Below are 16,983 nucleotides of genomic sequence, written 5' to 3' on the forward strand. Positions count from 1 at the left end.
GGTGAACGGGAGTATGCTGTCATGCTCCGTGTCGAGCTGTCAACTCGGCCTCTCGACGTGCGCGGCCATGGTCCACAACATCTTGCGCATTAGCACCTCCCCCACCCGGATTGTTCCCTCGTGGTGAATTTCGGCGACGTGCAGTACTGGACATGGCCGGTTCGTCCTCCACGTGTCTGCTATAACTCCGGCTTGGACGGGGAGTGGAATGAATCCTCTCACGGCTGTGTGAATATGCTTGATGTTGATTTGGTGCTGTCTGAAGGAGATCCCTGGCCCGACGCGCTTCCACTGCAACTGGTGACTCGCCGTCGGTTGGGAGGGCCGCCAGGCATGAAGCGGTAGCCACAATGTTGTCCAACGGGTTGGAATAATGCCTGGGCGGCATTGATGGCACAACGTTGTTCTGGCGAGGCAGGTCCGTCGTGCGTGGCTGAACCGGAGCTCCTGCTCCCGGCGCCCCCCCCCCCCGGTTTAGGGTGGGTTGGTTACCAGCTCCTGCACCTGGCGTGTTGAAAAGATTTTGCGGCTCATAAACCGACGGGAGACGTGATCGGTACCTTCTTCTCATGACTTCCTCTGAAGCATTCTGATCCAATCTAATCCGATAAGCATGTGCTTCTAACTCGGGCCGCTCCGTAGCCATCCTGGCGTTCTCTGCTGCCAGGTCCGCTTTAGCCTGGGCTATCTAATCTTTCACTTTTACAATCTCCGCATCGTGCTGATCCCTGGATGCTGCGTCTACCTCCGCGGACATCAATGTTGCCAGAGCGTCCAACAAATCAGACAAGACTTGGGCCGGAGGTGGCGCCGAGCTTCCTGCCCCTGCTGGTGTGGCCGTCGTTGAACCGGAGAGCATTGTTGCGGCGGTAGATGAATGAGGCGCCGATTGTGTTCCGGCCATGAAGATGGCGGCCTGGTTTGGCAGACCGGGGGAATCCGGAATACTATTGCCCTTGGATCCTCCCTCAATCCGGCCGTCCTGCAACTGGTAAAACGATTCGGTTTCTCCAGAAGACTCGTCATCAGAGCAGACTACGGTTTCTCCATCAGACACCGGTCCGTCCTCGTACCCCGATCCATGGACAACACCTACGAAGACATGCCTTGCCTCGGGCTGAACCGGCAAAGAACTTGCACGCCGAGCCATATCGATGATGTCGGTGCAGATGTCCGGCTCGGGGGCCGGTTCACCGATCTTGCCGATGAAGACGTGAATCCCACCAAAGGGGACCCGGTACCCGTATTCGATTGAATCGGCCTCGGGACCCCATCCTGCGTTGTCGATGTAGAGCTTACCGCGGCGACTCTTCGTCATCCAGCCCACAGCGTATCCCTTGAGTCCATCGAAGCTGCCCTTCAAGAACTCAAAACCATCATGCGATAGCCCCACGGTGGGCGCCAACTGTCGTGGGTTTGTCACGGTAGATGTCCTTGTGAAAGGACTTATTCGCGGAGCCATCGCAATAGGTTAGCTTAAAGGGGTTAAACCAGACAAGGGGACACGGGAGTTTATACTAGTTCGGCCCCTTCGATGAAGGTAAAAGCCTACGTCTAGTTGTGATTGGTATTGCTAGGGTTTCGAAGGCCAGGGAGCGAATCCGCTTTGTCTGGCTCTCGAGTTGTTGTTGTCTGTCCCTAAACCGCGGTCGGGTCGTCCCTTTATATACATAGGTTGACGCCCGCCGGGCTACAGAGTCCCGAAGCCGGACTATAAACGTTTCTGGTTCGGCCTCTCTCTTTCTATCTTACTATACAAGTTACATGACTAGGCCGGTTTACATTTACAGACTGTAACCTGCCTTTGGGCCCTCCGTAAAGCGCCAGCATCTTTACATCTTCATGGGCTTCTAATCTTCAAAGAGTCAACCCGGCTACATAAGGCCGGTTTACCTCCAGTAGTAATATCCCCAACACCCCCTGAATTGTTCTCGGCGCCAACCTCTCCTATAAATCCCCGAACATCCAGAAAATAACCTAGATCAGGAGTTCCACCACCGCAAGCCTCTGTAGCCACCAAAAACCAATCGGGACCCTGTTCCGGCACCCTGCCGGAGGGGGGATCCATCACCGGTGGCCATCTTCATCATCCCGGCTCTCTCCATGACGAGGAGGGAGTATTTCACCCTCGGGGCTGAGGGTATGTACCAGTAGCTATGTGTTTGATCTCTCTCTCTCTCTCGTGTTCTTGATATGGCACGATTTTGATGTATCGCGAGCTTTGCTATTATAGTTGGATCTTATGATGCTTCACCACCTCTATCTTCTTGTAATGGATTGAGTTTTCCTTTGAAGTTATCTTATCGGATTGAGTCTTTAAGGATTTGAGAACACTTGATGTATGTCTTGCGTGGGATACCCATGGTGACAATGGGGTATTCTATTGATTCACTTGATGTATGTTTTGGTGATCAACTTGCGGGTTCTGTGACCTTGGGAATCTATGCATAGGGGTTGGCACACATTTTCGTCTTGACTCTTCGGTAGAAACTTTGGGGCCCTCTTTGAAGTTCTTTGTGTTGGCTGAATAGATGAATCTGAGATTGTGTGATGCATATCGTATAATCACACCCACGGATACTTGAGGTGACATTGGAGTATCTAGGTGACATTAGGGTTTTGGTTGATTTGTGTCTTAAGGTGCTATTTTTACTACGAACTCTAGGGTTGTTTGTGACACTTATAGGAATAGCCCAATGGATTGATCGGAAAGAATAACTTTGAGGTGGTTTTGTACCCTACAATAATCTCTTCGTTTGTTCTCCGCTATTAGTGACTTTGGAGTGACTCTTTGTTGCATGTTGAGGGATTGTTGTATGATCTAATTATGTTATCCTTGTTGAGAGAACTTGCACTAGTGAAAGTATGAACCCTAGGCCTTGTTTCGAAGCATTGCAATACCGTTTGTGCTCACTTTTATCATTAGTTACCTTGTTGTTTTTATATTTTCATATTACAAAAACCAATATCTACCATCATTGCACTTGTATCACCATCTCTTCGCCGAACTAGTGCACCTATACAATTTACCATTGTATTGGGTGTGTTGGGGATACAAGAGACTCTTTGTTATCTGGTTGCAGGGTTGTTTGAGAGATACCATCTTCATCCTACGCCTCCCACGGACTGATAAACCTTAGGTCATCCACTTGAGGGAAATTTGTTGCTGTCCTACAAACCTCTGCACTTTGAGGCCCAACAACGTCTACAAGAAGAAGGTTGTGTAGTAGACATCAGCGGCCAAGTTGATAAAGTCGTCTACCCTTGACAGATCACCACATAGAATGATAGTTCAGGACATTGAGAGGCTCTTTGGTGAAAGGGATATAACTATTGCTCATGTAAGTAGCAATCAGAATGCTGTTAGCCACACTCTTGCTGCTTTCGGACGATTGGAGGGCTGAACTGCAGTTTGATTGTGCTCTGGACTTGCAGACGTTCCCGTGCTATGTAGGAATGAATTTTTCCAATAGTTGAGCAATGAAATCCTTTTAACCCCACAAAAAAAGCTTCTGAAGCAAGTGCTGAACTGCACCTCCACGGGGTGATCCTTGAGTCTGATTCCCAGGCGCTAGTTCATGCACTCAATTCTAACAAGTACTCCCTCCATAAAGAAATATAAGAGCATTTAGATCACTAAAGTAGTGATCTAAATGTTGTTATATTTCTTTACATAGGGAGTATGAACGAGCGCCGATCGGCATCCTCCTACGGGAGACGTGAAGCATCTGCCATGCGAACTTTGACACCTTTAGTTTCAGATTCTGTAACCGCAAGTGTAATAAGGTAGCACATAAACTAGCCGCTCTTGGTTTCAGAGTGGGGGCTGCTAATGTTTCATGGATTGAGCATGCTCCAGACTTTGTATCCAGTCTGGTTGCCAGCAACATCGCCGAGCCAGTTTAGTAATGGAATGAGTTGTTTCGGGTAAAAAAAGACTTGGTTGGGGATACCCACAAGGCCACGACGACCCTAACCTATCCTTCAAACCAAACACATCCATAGTGTGTTGGCCATGGCGTGCAACAAATGAACGAGCATTCAGGCACAAAATGAACATGTGCCTCGATGGGCGGAAAACCCTATACGACGCTTATTGTGTCAACTTGTCGTGCGAACGCACAAACCGAGCGACTAAATGGGCCGGCCCGTTGCACGTTTCACTGATCCTGGTTTTGGGACCTTCTAGAAGGTTACCAACCATTCCAGGTTTGGTTTTCTTCCTTTTTCTTTTATCATGTCGTTTCTTTTATGGTTTCCTATAATTTTTCATTACTTTTTTATTTTTCATTTTCTCGTGTTTTGTTATTTGTTTCTTTTTTGGTAGTTTTTTCGTTTCTTTTTCAACATTTCAAATTTTAAATTTGTAAAATGTTCAATTTTTCAAAAAATGTTTAAAATTTCAAATTTTGTTATTTTATATTTTTTTCAAAAAATGATAGGGAACTTCATTGTTTTTCGTGCATTACAAATGTTTGGAATAATGAAAATTATTCACTTTTCTCAGAAATTGCTCAGGATTTTCATATTTTGTTCCTGTTTTTAAAAATATTGAGAATTTTTAAAACTGTTCACTTTTTCAGAAAAAAGTCAAATATTCAATTTTTTTGAACATTTCAAAAAAATCGGTTAAACTTTTCACTCTTTTTAATAACATTTCAAAAATATTTGTTCGTTTTTCAAAAATATTTTGATTTTCAAATTTTGTTCGGAACATTTCAAAAAATGTTAGATTTTTTTTAAAAAAACCACGTTTACAAATTTGTTCTTGTTTCTCGAAAATGTTCAAATGTTTTAATAAACTGATTCTAATTCTGAATTTGGTTTGTGTTATTCAAAAACTATTTTGAAATCTGAATTTTCAAAAAAATGTTCGTGTTTTCTAAATTGTGTTCAAAGAATTGAAAAATCTTTATGCTACAGTAAACAAGATCCTGCTGGTAGCCTGGTAATGTCATACTATATTGACATTTAGAAGAAATGCATGCAGTAACCTGTCACGAGCACCTATTTGGTGTGGTGGCTAACAGCCTGGATAGCGCGAGTTCGATCCCTGGCCGCTGCACTTTTACTTCTTTTAGAAAATTTCCAGCGGTATACATGAGCCGGCCCAGTCGAGGCACTCATGTGCCGGACACTGACTGTTTGCCACGGCAAATCCTATTTGACGCCCACGTGCGTCAATCTGCTGCAGTTCGCCGAAGCACATGCTGGTGGGCCGGCCAGTTCGCGGCCGAGCGTGCTGCCCGTTCGCTGCTTTAGTTTTTCGTTCGTTTTCTTCTGCTGCCTATTGGTTTTGTTTTATCTTTTCGTTTTTTCCTTTCTAGTTATTTTGCATTTTTTTTATTTTTTTTTCCTAGTTTTATCTTTCTCTTTGTCTTTTACATTAAGGAAATGTTTCATCGTGCATTTTTTCATTAATACTTTAATACAGTGAACAGCCTATGTTTATTCTGTTTATTTTTCTTTTTCTTTCTTTCTTGTGTATTACACAAGAGTTCACCACGTATTACAAATTTTTCATCATATATTTAAGAAAATGTTCACCACATATTAAGAAATGTTGGTTGTGTACTTAAAAAAATATTCAGCATATATCACAGAAATGTTCAATATGTGTTTTCAAATTGTTCAGGGTATATGAAAAATGCTAAATATGTATTTTTAAATTGTTCATCAGCATATAACACAAAATGTTTCAATATGTATTTGATAAATGTCCATCGTATATTATGAAAATGTTCAACATATATTAAAAAATGTTTAATAGCCGAATTTTAGTTTTTAGATCTGTCACGGCATATAGTTCTTAAGTATTTACGCAGCCAACTGATTGCAATCACCCAGAAGCTTTTTTGTAAAACTTTTTTTTGAGAACCAATGATGTAGTACTTTTTTTAGACAACCTCGCGAAACTTTTATTTAGTCGTCACAATGTTTACAAGGACGAAAGGAATGCCGTTGGGCTGGCCTAACCAAACATGGCGGCGAGGTCCAAGAGTTAAAGCATGTTTCGCTAAGTTGTGAGCTTCAACATTTGATCTCCTAAACTCATGATCTATATTACAAGAAGTAAAAGAAGATATATGTTGCTTGATCTCTCGTATGATTGCGCCATAAGTAGCTGCACTTCCCTTCTTAATTTCTTCGACCACACCCTTGCAATCAGACGCCACACTTATCCTATCTAGATTCAGATCCGTGGCCAAGGAAAGCCCCTCTCGGATGCACACTCCTCCAAAGTGGCTGGGTCACCCAAATTGAACACCATGGCAGATGCTCCAAGAAATCCACATGTGGTGTCCCGACAAACTGTAGCAACTGAACCATAACGCCCCCGGCGGTCGACTGCTGCATCAACATTATGTGAATTATTGTGGGAAGCGTAGAACCCTTTGCTCGGGCCGCATTGCATTATATAGATTACATGATGTGGCTTACAAGGTTTAGATCGATGCTAGATCGATCGGTTACAGAAGAATCGGGAGAGATAGAAACAGAAGAAGAGATAGAATAGGTTTACAACTTAAACAGAGTTCTATCTCTACACAACAACTAATTCTAACACTCCCCCTCAATCTAAACCTCATGTAGCTTTGCCAAGGTTGAGATTATATTTGAACTCATCTAACCTTCTCATGGTGAGTGGTTTTTTGAAGCCGTCAGCAAGTTGGTCTCCCGTAGGTATGAACCGAATGTCAAGTAGCTTTCGAGCTACCCTTTCTCTGACAAAGTGAAAATCAACTTCAATATGTTTGGTACGTGCATGGAAAACAGGATTACCTGAGAGGTAGATGGCACCAATGTTATCACACCATAACCTAGCAGCTTGTGGAGCCTTAATCCCAAGCTTATAAAGTAAAGTTTGTATCCACATTACTTCAGCTGTTGCATTTGCCAAAGCTTTGTACTCTGCCTCAGTGCTTGACCTTGAAACTGTAGTCTATTTTCTTGCACTCCATGATACAAGGTTTGTTACCAGAAACACAGCAAAACCACCTGTGGACCTTCTGTCATCAGCACAACCTGCCCAGTCTGCATCAGAATATGCAGTAACAAGCATGGATGAAGACCTGGTAATATGAAGCCCAAGTCCCTCTGAAAACTTAAAATACCTCAAAATTCTCTAGACTGCAGTCCAATGAGTAGTTCTAGGTGCATGTAAATATTGACATACTTTGTTCACAGAATAAGAAATATCAGGACGTGTAAGAGTCAAATATTGTAAAGCACCCACAACACTCATGTAATTTGTTGCATCCTCTAGTCCAAGTACTTCTCCACTTTCAACTGTAAGTTTTTCTGAGGTTGAGATTGGTGTACTCACAGGTTTACAATGTTCCAACCCCACTCTCCTAAGAATATCAGTAGTATATTTGTCCTGTGTGAGAATTATGCCATATTTTACCTGTTTAACCTCTATACCAAGGAAGTAGTGAAGATCACCTAGATCTTTAAGAGCAAACTCCAGTTTCAGATCCTTAAGCAGACAAGTGGTGGCATCTGAGCTTGAACTAGCAACAATTATATCATCAACATACACAAGGACAAATCTAGTGATATTGCCTTTATTGTAAAAGAACAAAGAGGTATCTGCTTTAGATGGTGTAAACCCAAGTTGTTGTAACTGCATGCTCAATCTTGAGTACCAAGCTCTAGGGGCCTGTTTCAAACCATATAAAGCTTTATCCAACTTACAGACATAATGTGGTGTGCTTTGGTTCTCATATCTCGGTGGTTGCCGCATGAACACTTCTTCCTCAAGAACACCATGAAGAAACGTGTTTTGAACGTCTAGCTGTCGTAGACTCCATCCTCTGGAAATAGCAATAGACAACACAAGCCGAATAGTAGCTGCCTTAACAACAGGGCTAAAGGTATCTTCATAATCAATACCAAATCTTTGTTTAAACCCTTTAGCAACTAATCTAGCCTTGTACCTATCTATACTGCCATCAGATTTTCTCTTGATCTTGTACACCCATCTACAATCTATCACATTATTTCCCTTTCTTGGTGGTACTAAATGCCAAGTTTTGTTTTTCATGAGTTCATTGTATTCACTATCCATAGCCTCCTTCCATTCTTTATGATTAAGGGCATCATGCAAATGAGTTGGTTCACCAAAACTACTAAGAAAAGCTCGTTTGGTCCTGTCATACCTTACAGTGCCATCAGTATATTCCTTTGCCTTGATAATACCTGACTAGGATCGAGTATGACGACGGGGAGCTGCTAGCGAGATTTGCACAGAGGATCCCGATGTAACAGTCGTTGTTGGTTGCTCCATAGAAGATCCTGCAGGATCAGTTGAAGATGAGACAACCGCAGGTTCCTGATCCGGCTCCCGATCCAAGGAGGATCGCGGCCTAGACGTGCCAGGCGTCCCGCTGTCGGCTCCTGGGTCGGCCCACGGGCTGGTGGCGCGCGGTGATTCGCCCCCGGCCACGCTTGGAGAGGTGGGCTCAGCGGCGGGCCCTGCTACACGAGGGCCGCCGGCCACCAGCACCTCTGAACCGGTGGGCTCCACGCGGTCGGGCCGGTCGGCCACCCGAGCATGATTGGCTGCATGCGGGCGACCGTGATCGTCCTCGGATCGCGCGTTGAGGGAGACAGCCGGGCTGGCATGGGGATCAGCCTCGGATCGACCGCCGCTGCCACCCGAATATGTATGGGATCCGGCGCCTCTTCTGTCTTTTTCTGCACACATAAAATCATGACCTGAATATGCATAAATATCTCTAGAATCCGAATTTTCTATGGAATTCTTCACATGATCAGCTTGATATAATTCACCCTCGTGATCTGGAAGAAGTGCTATTTCAGCACGAAGGAGAGCTCCCGCATTTGGGTGAAGTTTGGCAAACGGAAAAGAGTTTCAACAAAGACAACATCTCAAGAGATATAGATACGGCCAGTTGAAATCTCTAAGCATTTGCACCCTTTGTGAAGATTACTATAACCAAGAAAAACACATTGGGTAGATCGAAACTCGAGCTTGTGGCGATTATATGGACGTAAATTTGGGTAGCAAGCACACCCAAAAATTTTAAGATAATTGTAATCAGGCGTTTGATTATATAATCGCTCTAATGGAGTAGAATTTCCAATGACCTTACTAGGGAGGCGATTGATAAGATAAGTTGCTGCAATGAATGCTTCATCCCAATATTTGAGAGGCATGTAGGCATGTGCAAGAAGGGAAAGGCCAACTTCAACAATGTGGTGATGTTTTCTCTCGGCAGAGCCATTTTGCTAGTGAGCATGAGGGCAAGAGACATGATGTTCAATGCCTATGCTACGGAAGAAAGAGTTGAGCTTCTCATACTCCCCTCTCCAGTCACTTTGGACTGTTAGAATTTTCCTATTAAAATGTCTTTCAACAAGTTTTTGGAATTCTTGAAACACAGAAAAAACTTCAAATTTATGTTTTAACAAGTAAATCCAAGTAAACTTGCTATAATCATCAATGAAACTGACATAGTATTTTTTTTTCTTCCAAAGGAATCTCTAACATGACCCCATACATCACTGAAAATAAGCTCTAAAGGAGCATGAGACACACTGTTTGACCTAGGATAAGGGAGTTGATGACTCTTAGCACACTAACATGCTTCACAAATAGACTCACTGAATTGACTATGTGACAATGGCAGATTGCCTTTATTAACTACTTGCTTGACTATGATTGATGATGGGTGTCCTAATCTTTGATGCCACCGTGCCGAAGAGGGCTTGATGACAGAATAAGCATGGCGACGCTTGTGGTTGAAAACTCCGGATGAGATGGGGTAGAGCCCTCCAATGCATCTACCGTGATGAAGAAGTTCCCTCGTTGCCCGGTCCTTTATAAAAAAGTAACGAGGGTGAGTTTCAAAGAAAACATTATTATCGGTGGCTAAACGAGACATAGATGCAAGGTTTTTATCTGCTTGTGGAACATGGAGGACATCGTTTAAGACAAGACCACGCTTAAGAGTAGGGAAATTAATAAAAGCTTGACCGATGTGTCGAATATCCATACCTCCACCACTTGCAGTATGAATCTGATCATTGCCAAGGTATGTCTCCCGGAGAGCGAGTTGCTCTAGTTCACCAGTGACGTGGTTGGTTGCACCAGAGTCAACGTACCACAGGCCATCACCCCTTGCTCACGCATAGCTGCAGCAACGAGATGGGAGTCAGGGACAAAAACTTCATCATACCGGTGCCAACAATCCATGACTTCATGGCCTGCCTTTTTGCAGAGTTGACACCGAGGACGCCCACGTGAAGAAGAGGGGCGACGTCCAGAGTTGTTGTTGAAGCCGTCGCCTGCTGGTTTGTTGGTGTAGTTGCCGGAGGCATTGTAGCCGTCATCGCCGCCAGAGCTGCTGTAGCCGCCTTCTCCCTGGGAGTTGCCACGCCCGCGTCCACCGGTGCGGGACTGCCCCTGGTGACCGCGCCCACGGCTGCGACCACGAGAGACAGCGTTGGCAGAAGATTGGCGAAGGTTGGTGCCGTGAAGAAGGCTGAGGCAGGCATCAAAACTCAGGAGCTAGCTGTAGAGCTCCTGAACCGTGATCGGTTCCACCTGAGCAGCGAGCGCCGAGATGACAGGGTTGTACTCCATGTCCAGCCTAGCAAGAATTTTGGAGACGATCTCCGGATCGGAGAGCGCGGCGGCAGTAGAGGCAACTTCATCTGTGAGACTTTTAATTTTGCCAAGGTACTCAGCCATGGTCATGTTACCTTTTCTGAAGATTGGTCAGCTCGATGCGGGTGTTGATAGCTTGAGCTTGACTCTGAGCAGCAAACATGGCGTGAATTGCACGCCAAACTTCGACCGACGTCTGTAACGTGGCGACCTGGGCAAGGATATCGCGGGAAAGAGAGCCCATAAAAAATCCTTGAAGTTGCTGCTGTTGTGCATACCAGAGGGTGTTTGCAAAGTTGGCGATTTGCTCTTCTTTGCCGTCCTTGGTGATGGTGAGGGTGGGCGGCGGTGTCGGGCTCTTCTCGTCGAGGTGATGCTCCATCTGTGCTCCTTTGATCTGCGGTAGCACGACGGCCTTCAGAGAAGAAAGTCCCCCCTCGTCAGCTTCTCCTGCGGTGGTGGGCCAAGGGATGCAGTGGTGGTGGTGGAAGAGGAGGCGAAGGTGGAGGAGGAGGTGGTGGAAAGTGCACCCATGGTGCTGGGCATCATGGCGGCGGAGGTGGTAGACATACTCTCGATGGAGGAAGGTAGCTAGATGCGTTCTTGTTGAGGAAGATGCCCTGTTATCATGTGAATTATTGTGGGAAGCGTAGAACCCTTTGCTCGGGCCGCATTGCATTATATAGATTACATGCCGTGGCTTACAAGGTTTAGATCGATGCTAGATCGATCGGTTACAGAAGAATCGAGAGAGATAGAAACAAAAGAAGAGATAGAATAGGTTTACAACTTAAACAGAGTTCTATCTCTACACAACAACTAATTCTAACACATTAATCTTGGAGTGATTTGCATGAGGTGCTAACCATCCAATAGGGCGAACAATAGCAGTCCCCCTCGTAGCTTTCTCTGGTGATATCACCTGTATATCCTGCAAGTAGGAATTGATAAAACCGTGGATTGAGTGTGGGCTCTAATGGAGGTCTTCATGGATAGCTTTTCTTTGGGCTCCCCATATGGGGGACACAGCTGCGGTGACGAATTCATCGTTGGGTAAAGAACGCCGATTCTCTATCGTAGGGATCGATTATAGTCCTTGATACAACGTTGTTTTTTAGGATTTTTAGTGCTTGCTCGCTGTGACGCCAGGCTGGCCCATTCAATTGCGCCCTGCGCGAATGCTCGTCTATTTTATTTTATTTTTGAGAATTTGAATGCTTGTCTCTTTTTTTTGAGAATTTGAATGCTCGTCTTCTTGACACACGCGAGCGTCAGCAAGGGCAATGCCTGGGCCAGGGAAGGCAGCACGTGTGCCGGCCCGGCCCGGTCACGGCCCATCTAGAACGAAGTATACTAGCCGTAACGTAGCTGCTTATATTTAATAAAACTAATAATAAGCGGCCTGTACCGAAACCCAACCAGCCCCACAGCCGCCGCCGCCGGCTCCCCAACCCAAATCCGTCGGTGTACCCCTACGCCGCCGTACCCTACCCCAGGTAGTCCAACCAGGCCGGCGCGCCAGAAGATCGAGGAAGTACAGAGCAAGGTACGGCCCCTGCTACGCTACCCTACAAGCAAGTCGCTCCCCCCCTGCGCGAGAATTCGCCGGCGCGCCGTTGGACGGCGGCGCGGCGCAATTCTCCGGTGGTCGCCGTGCCTCCTTGTCGTGAAGAACGGCGTGCCGGCAGCAGAGCTGTTGGTGTGACGGGACTCTACAGCGAGGCGGCGAAAAACAAGGATCAATCAGATCGGGAGGGCAAATAATTCCTTTCCCCGCCGCACGATCATGGTATTTTCAAGATCCCATCTGGATTTGATCGGTATTCAATTCCTGTTAGAAATCTAATTTCTGTGTGGTTGCTGGCTCTGAACTCTGTTTGTGATTGCTCTTGAAACTCGTTTCAAGATGAATCGTTTATGTACGATATGACCCCTCTTCCCAATCATTCCTTACGTGGATAGGTTCTTGGATGTGATTACGTTCTTTGACATTAAGGGCTCATATGGATGCTAGGAGCGATATTTCCAGGGAATAGATGCCCCGGTTGAAATTTTCTTTCGCCAAAATTAGAAGCCCCGTGGAAAAGCGCCGTCATTTGGATCAAAGGGGCTAATCCCCCCCACAGAGAAAGGACATACTAAACTGAAGCAAAATCAGAACGTGACGAACTGAAGCAACATCATATACCCCATCTGATCTTGCTGCCAGTGAGCTCTCTTTGGACATGTATCCCCGCCATCATCACTGTCTTCACGGCCCTCGCCAGCAGCAGTCGGGGCCACCGGCAGCCTCCCTGGTGGCGTGATCTAGTGGGCAAGACGCAGAACTCCAATGGGAGGAGATCTAACGATGCGTCTGCCGCCGCCGTTGGTGAGCATGACGCAGTCGGGAGGCATGAGTACGAGGTGCAGGCAGAGACCGAGGAGAAGAGGATGGTGTTGCAGGGGAGGGAGGCGGCGGCCGCCTGAGCGTTCGAGACGGGCGTCGAAAGCGAGCGAGACAGGGTATTTCGTCCCGATGTCGTGAGACGTGGATCCTGTCCCGGGGAAATCACGGAGATCGGGCCGATAAAACCTCGTATATTCCAGCATCCAAATGCCAGCCACCTGGCCCGGGGCTGATTTTACTCGCGGGCTTTCCACCCAGGGAATGGCCGGGATCCTGCAGGGATCTCCAAATGAGCCTTAACTAGGTATTCTTGTCCTTGTCAAATAGTTGAGTAATAGCCCCCCAAAATTATGTATAATCTAGAAGTAGGTTCTGTAGCCATGTATGTTCCTGATTGGTTTCGTCTCTTTGACAGTAACTGTGAATACTAGATAGGTAGCTAGTCATGGCCAATCTTTGTAATAGTATTTTCTTATGAGTTGCAACTGCTTGGAGTATCGCAAGTTATCCTGCGGCTGCTGCTCACGTGTTGCCATTAGGTGAATTCGTGAATAGAGAACAAGAATGCAGAGATTTTGTGGCAGTCAGAAGAACGGGAACCTCTTTAATAACTGGAGCTATCTCTGCGACCTTTTTGGCTGCCTCTCTCTCCTTCACCAGCGTGTCTTTTGTTTCTTTGTACTGTTGTTTTACCTCTTGCAAGGCAGCTTGCAACTTTGCATTCTCTTGTGATTTCTAATTTGGTTATGCTTAAATACAGGTTGAGCCTCTAATGGGGGAAGTGACGTTCTTCAATTATCAAGTCATTTTGCGATTTCAAGATGTATTATACTTACCTATTGTTGGTTCCTTATGCAGGTAATCATAATATCTTAAAGTCAAGTACTTTACATATTTTGTGGTTGTTCATTTTTAACCACTTATTTGTGAATATGTTCAGGATGGCAAACAAAGGTAATCCCGGAGCGAAGAGGAAGAAGAAGCAGGAGGCTGGCGGGCAGAAGAATCAGGAAGCTGGAGGGGAGAAGAAGCAGGGGGCTGGCGGGAAGAAGAAGCCGACCCTGCACTGCTTGGCACTTGAGGAGGAGAGAGGATGTAAAAAGTTCAATGAATATATGCAAGAACTGGCTAACAAGTCCCCTGGAAAAGATATATGCGTGGTTGAGCCATCTCGCGGGGATACACAAACACCTGGTGAAGCACTGCTAATTGAAGAGGCCCAGACAGCAATCCTCAGAGTCATTCATCTATATATGGACGAAATCGAGGAAGGCTGGTGCTTCAGCACAGTCAGCGAGAGCAATACAGTCGTCACAAATCAAGACATTCCTAAGATTCTGAAAGATAATCGGGTGAGAGCAACAGCGGAAACAGTTACCAAATGCGTGACTGGTTTAGCTGAAATGCTTAAGAGGGTTGTCATGGATTCGAGCCCATCCTACCGACAGGATCCTAATATCAACAAGGAGCTGCGTCACCTCCTTGGTTTGATACGCAGATACAAGTTCAGGGCATGCACATTTTTGATCAAGTACCACGCAGCTACAGTTCCTCTAATCAACAGACTGATTCTCTTCATTATGATCTATGATCATACTGTAGAGATTCTAAGGCGCACTGACCCTAAGGCGTATAACACAGTAATGACGAGTCTTGACTGCCCAGCAAATTGGGACAATCTTGTGAGAAGTAATAACTTTCTTCTGATGTACTACGACTGGTAAGTGAAGCTCTTGTGTGTATGTTCCCAGGTGTATTACTTCTAAGTTGTGCTGTATATTACTACTGACTAGTATTGTTGCACTGCAGTGGAAAAGTACGATCCACAGGCGACTACTGATGGTACAGACCCAGTACTGGAGCCTTTGAAGTTCCTCAGGAACTGCCCATCACATGCGATGCGACATAGCTTTTCTCGAGACGCGGTTGCATTTTGCAGGTTTGATCTTGCAAGAGCTCAATATCAGAGGTTTCCTGAGGTCATGGTATCAATGCAGACGAGTTTGCATTCGCTGGGGGAACTCCAAGCCTTGGGAACGCAATATCTGTTCCCTGCAAAGATAAAAGTGACGCCCAAAGGGCCTGAATCCTGATACTGAGTAGTTCCAGGCCTTGTTAACGCAATATATCTGTTGCAAGCAAGGATAAAATTGACGCCCAAAGGGCCTGATACAGACTAGCTCCAGGCCTTGGGAACGCAGTATCTGTTCCCCGCATGTATAAAAGTGACGCCCAGAGCCTGATACAGAGTAGATACCATAGTTCTTTTGTCCTGTTGTCTGAGATACTTTAGTGGCTGTTCAATCTCTTAGTTGACTTGGCCACTTGTAACTGTAGTATACGGTATTGCTGTAGGTGTGTAGTAGTGATACATATTCCTAATCCAACTTCTGTTCCTACAGAGTTTGAAAGATCATTTTGTTCTCTCCATGCTGCAAATTGCTTGGCCTGCATAAGGGATCGTCCTCTCTTTATTTGAAATAGCCTGTCATTTTGAGATTTCCAAAGAAACCACCTAAAAGTGAAGATGTCCCTTAAAGAAGCATGTGACTGATTAGACATAAGACGGTGTGGTTTTAAGTAAGATTATTTATCTGTGCTGTCCCCCTACCTAAACTTGGCCCATAAGTGGGGCAGATTTTGAGTCGCCAAGACTGTCCGCCACGTCGGACTCGACATGCCGGATCCACCACAAAACCTTATAAATTGTCCAAATCCCCACCGCCCTCCTTCCTCCCAGCTTTGTCCGCACCCCAAATCCGCCCAACGGACACATTTTCCAACAAAGGGAAGAAATTGAAGAAAAAAGAGGAGAAGGAGTACAAGCTCTTCTTGGATGTGCAAACGAGAGGATGGAGTTCGACTGAAAGAGGGTGCGGAAGAGGATGAAGATTTGGAGGAAGAGGATGGAGATGGAGAATAAATGGGAGAAATGGAGCTTGAGAAGGTAAAGGCATACAAGGTCATTGAGTGAGAGAGAGAGAGAAGGTGAGGCTCGCGAGGATCATGGAGGAGTCGGGGGTCATGTTGGTCGACACTAGCCCCATGGCTGACCATGCCAAGTAGCAATTTACCAACCAAAAGGAAATCAATGAGTGCAAGAAAGGCTCATTTGTGTATCCCTATGTATGAATTATTGAATTTTGTTTGTCGTGTCAATTTGGTTTTGCGTTGAATTGGTTATGTGCTATAATGATTAAATGATCTGTGTGCTTGGTGTTGTTTGAATTTTGGAATTTTGCATAGAGATCGTGGTTGGCCGACCGACAAATTACGTGTCCGTGAGCAAACAGAGAGGTCAAATTAGCTAGCGAACGCGACTGGACCGGTACGTGAACCTCAGAGGCGATTACTCAGGCGACTAGGGTTTCTGCCGGTCCGCCGCCGGCCGCCTCTGGACAGCGAAGTTATGGCCTCTCAGGTCGTCGTGGTGGATTAATCATCTGCTCAGCCGGGTTTGATCGGAGGAGCATGCCGTGCATGGATTATTGAGATTGTCGTGGCTGTATTGTGCTTTAGCGCTACCTAGGTTGGATGCGGTGAACGCTTTTGGGGATGCCGCAATTTGACTTGGTGGAGTTGGTACCTTCTGATGGTGTTTGGACCTCCTTCGAGGAGGATTACCGCCCACAATGAAAATTATAAGTTGGAACTGTCGGGGCCTTCTTGGTACAATGACGCTTCAGCCACTGCTGGACATCCAAAGGCGACATAGGCCGGATGCATTTTTTCTGTCCGAAATGCATTTGAATGATGTTAAGGCACAAGAGTTAAAGAGAAAACTAGCCATGGGCGAGATGATCTGCGAACCAAGTGTTGATGGTAGAAAGGGTGGACTGCTTTTGGTCTGGAAGAAGGAGGTTAGGATCTACTTCCGAGGTTCCACTCTTGATTTTATTGACATGACAGTGGAAGAACCAAATGGAGAGGTGTGGAGGATGACTGGTATCTATGGAGA

The 16,983-nt window shown here is 45.8% G+C and overlaps 1 protein-coding gene across 1 annotated transcript; it reads left to right on the forward strand.

Moving 5' to 3' along the window:
* The first annotated feature begins 12,036 nt into the window (after positions 1 to 12,036).
* Positions 12,037 to 15,453, forward strand: LOC125515028. Its single transcript, XM_048680439.1, has 4 exons — positions 12,037 to 12,425; positions 13,786 to 13,883; positions 13,966 to 14,745; positions 14,835 to 15,453. The coding sequence occupies exons 1-4, from the start codon at positions 12,423 to 12,425 to the stop codon at positions 14,863 to 14,865; spliced, it is 912 nt and encodes a 303-aa protein (XP_048536396.1). The 5' UTR covers positions 12,037 to 12,422; the 3' UTR covers positions 14,866 to 15,453.
* The last annotated feature ends 1,530 nt before the right edge of the window (positions 15,454 to 16,983 follow it).

This window comes from Triticum urartu, chromosome 6 (assembly GCF_003073215.2).
Source record: "Triticum urartu cultivar G1812 chromosome 6, Tu2.1, whole genome shotgun sequence".
Taxonomy (NCBI): Eukaryota; Viridiplantae; Streptophyta; class Magnoliopsida; order Poales; family Poaceae; genus Triticum; species Triticum urartu.

Bases quoted from the DNA above. Each gene is read 5' to 3' on its own strand.
- LOC125515028 (XM_048680439.1), top strand. The intron at 13,884-13,965 runs GTAATCATAATA...GAATATGTTCAG, and splicing joins ATTGTTGGTTCCTTATGCAG to GATGGCAAACAAAGGTAATC. The intron at 14,746-14,834 runs GTAAGTGAAGCT...GTTGCACTGCAG, and splicing joins CTTCTGATGTACTACGACTG to TGGAAAAGTACGATCCACAG.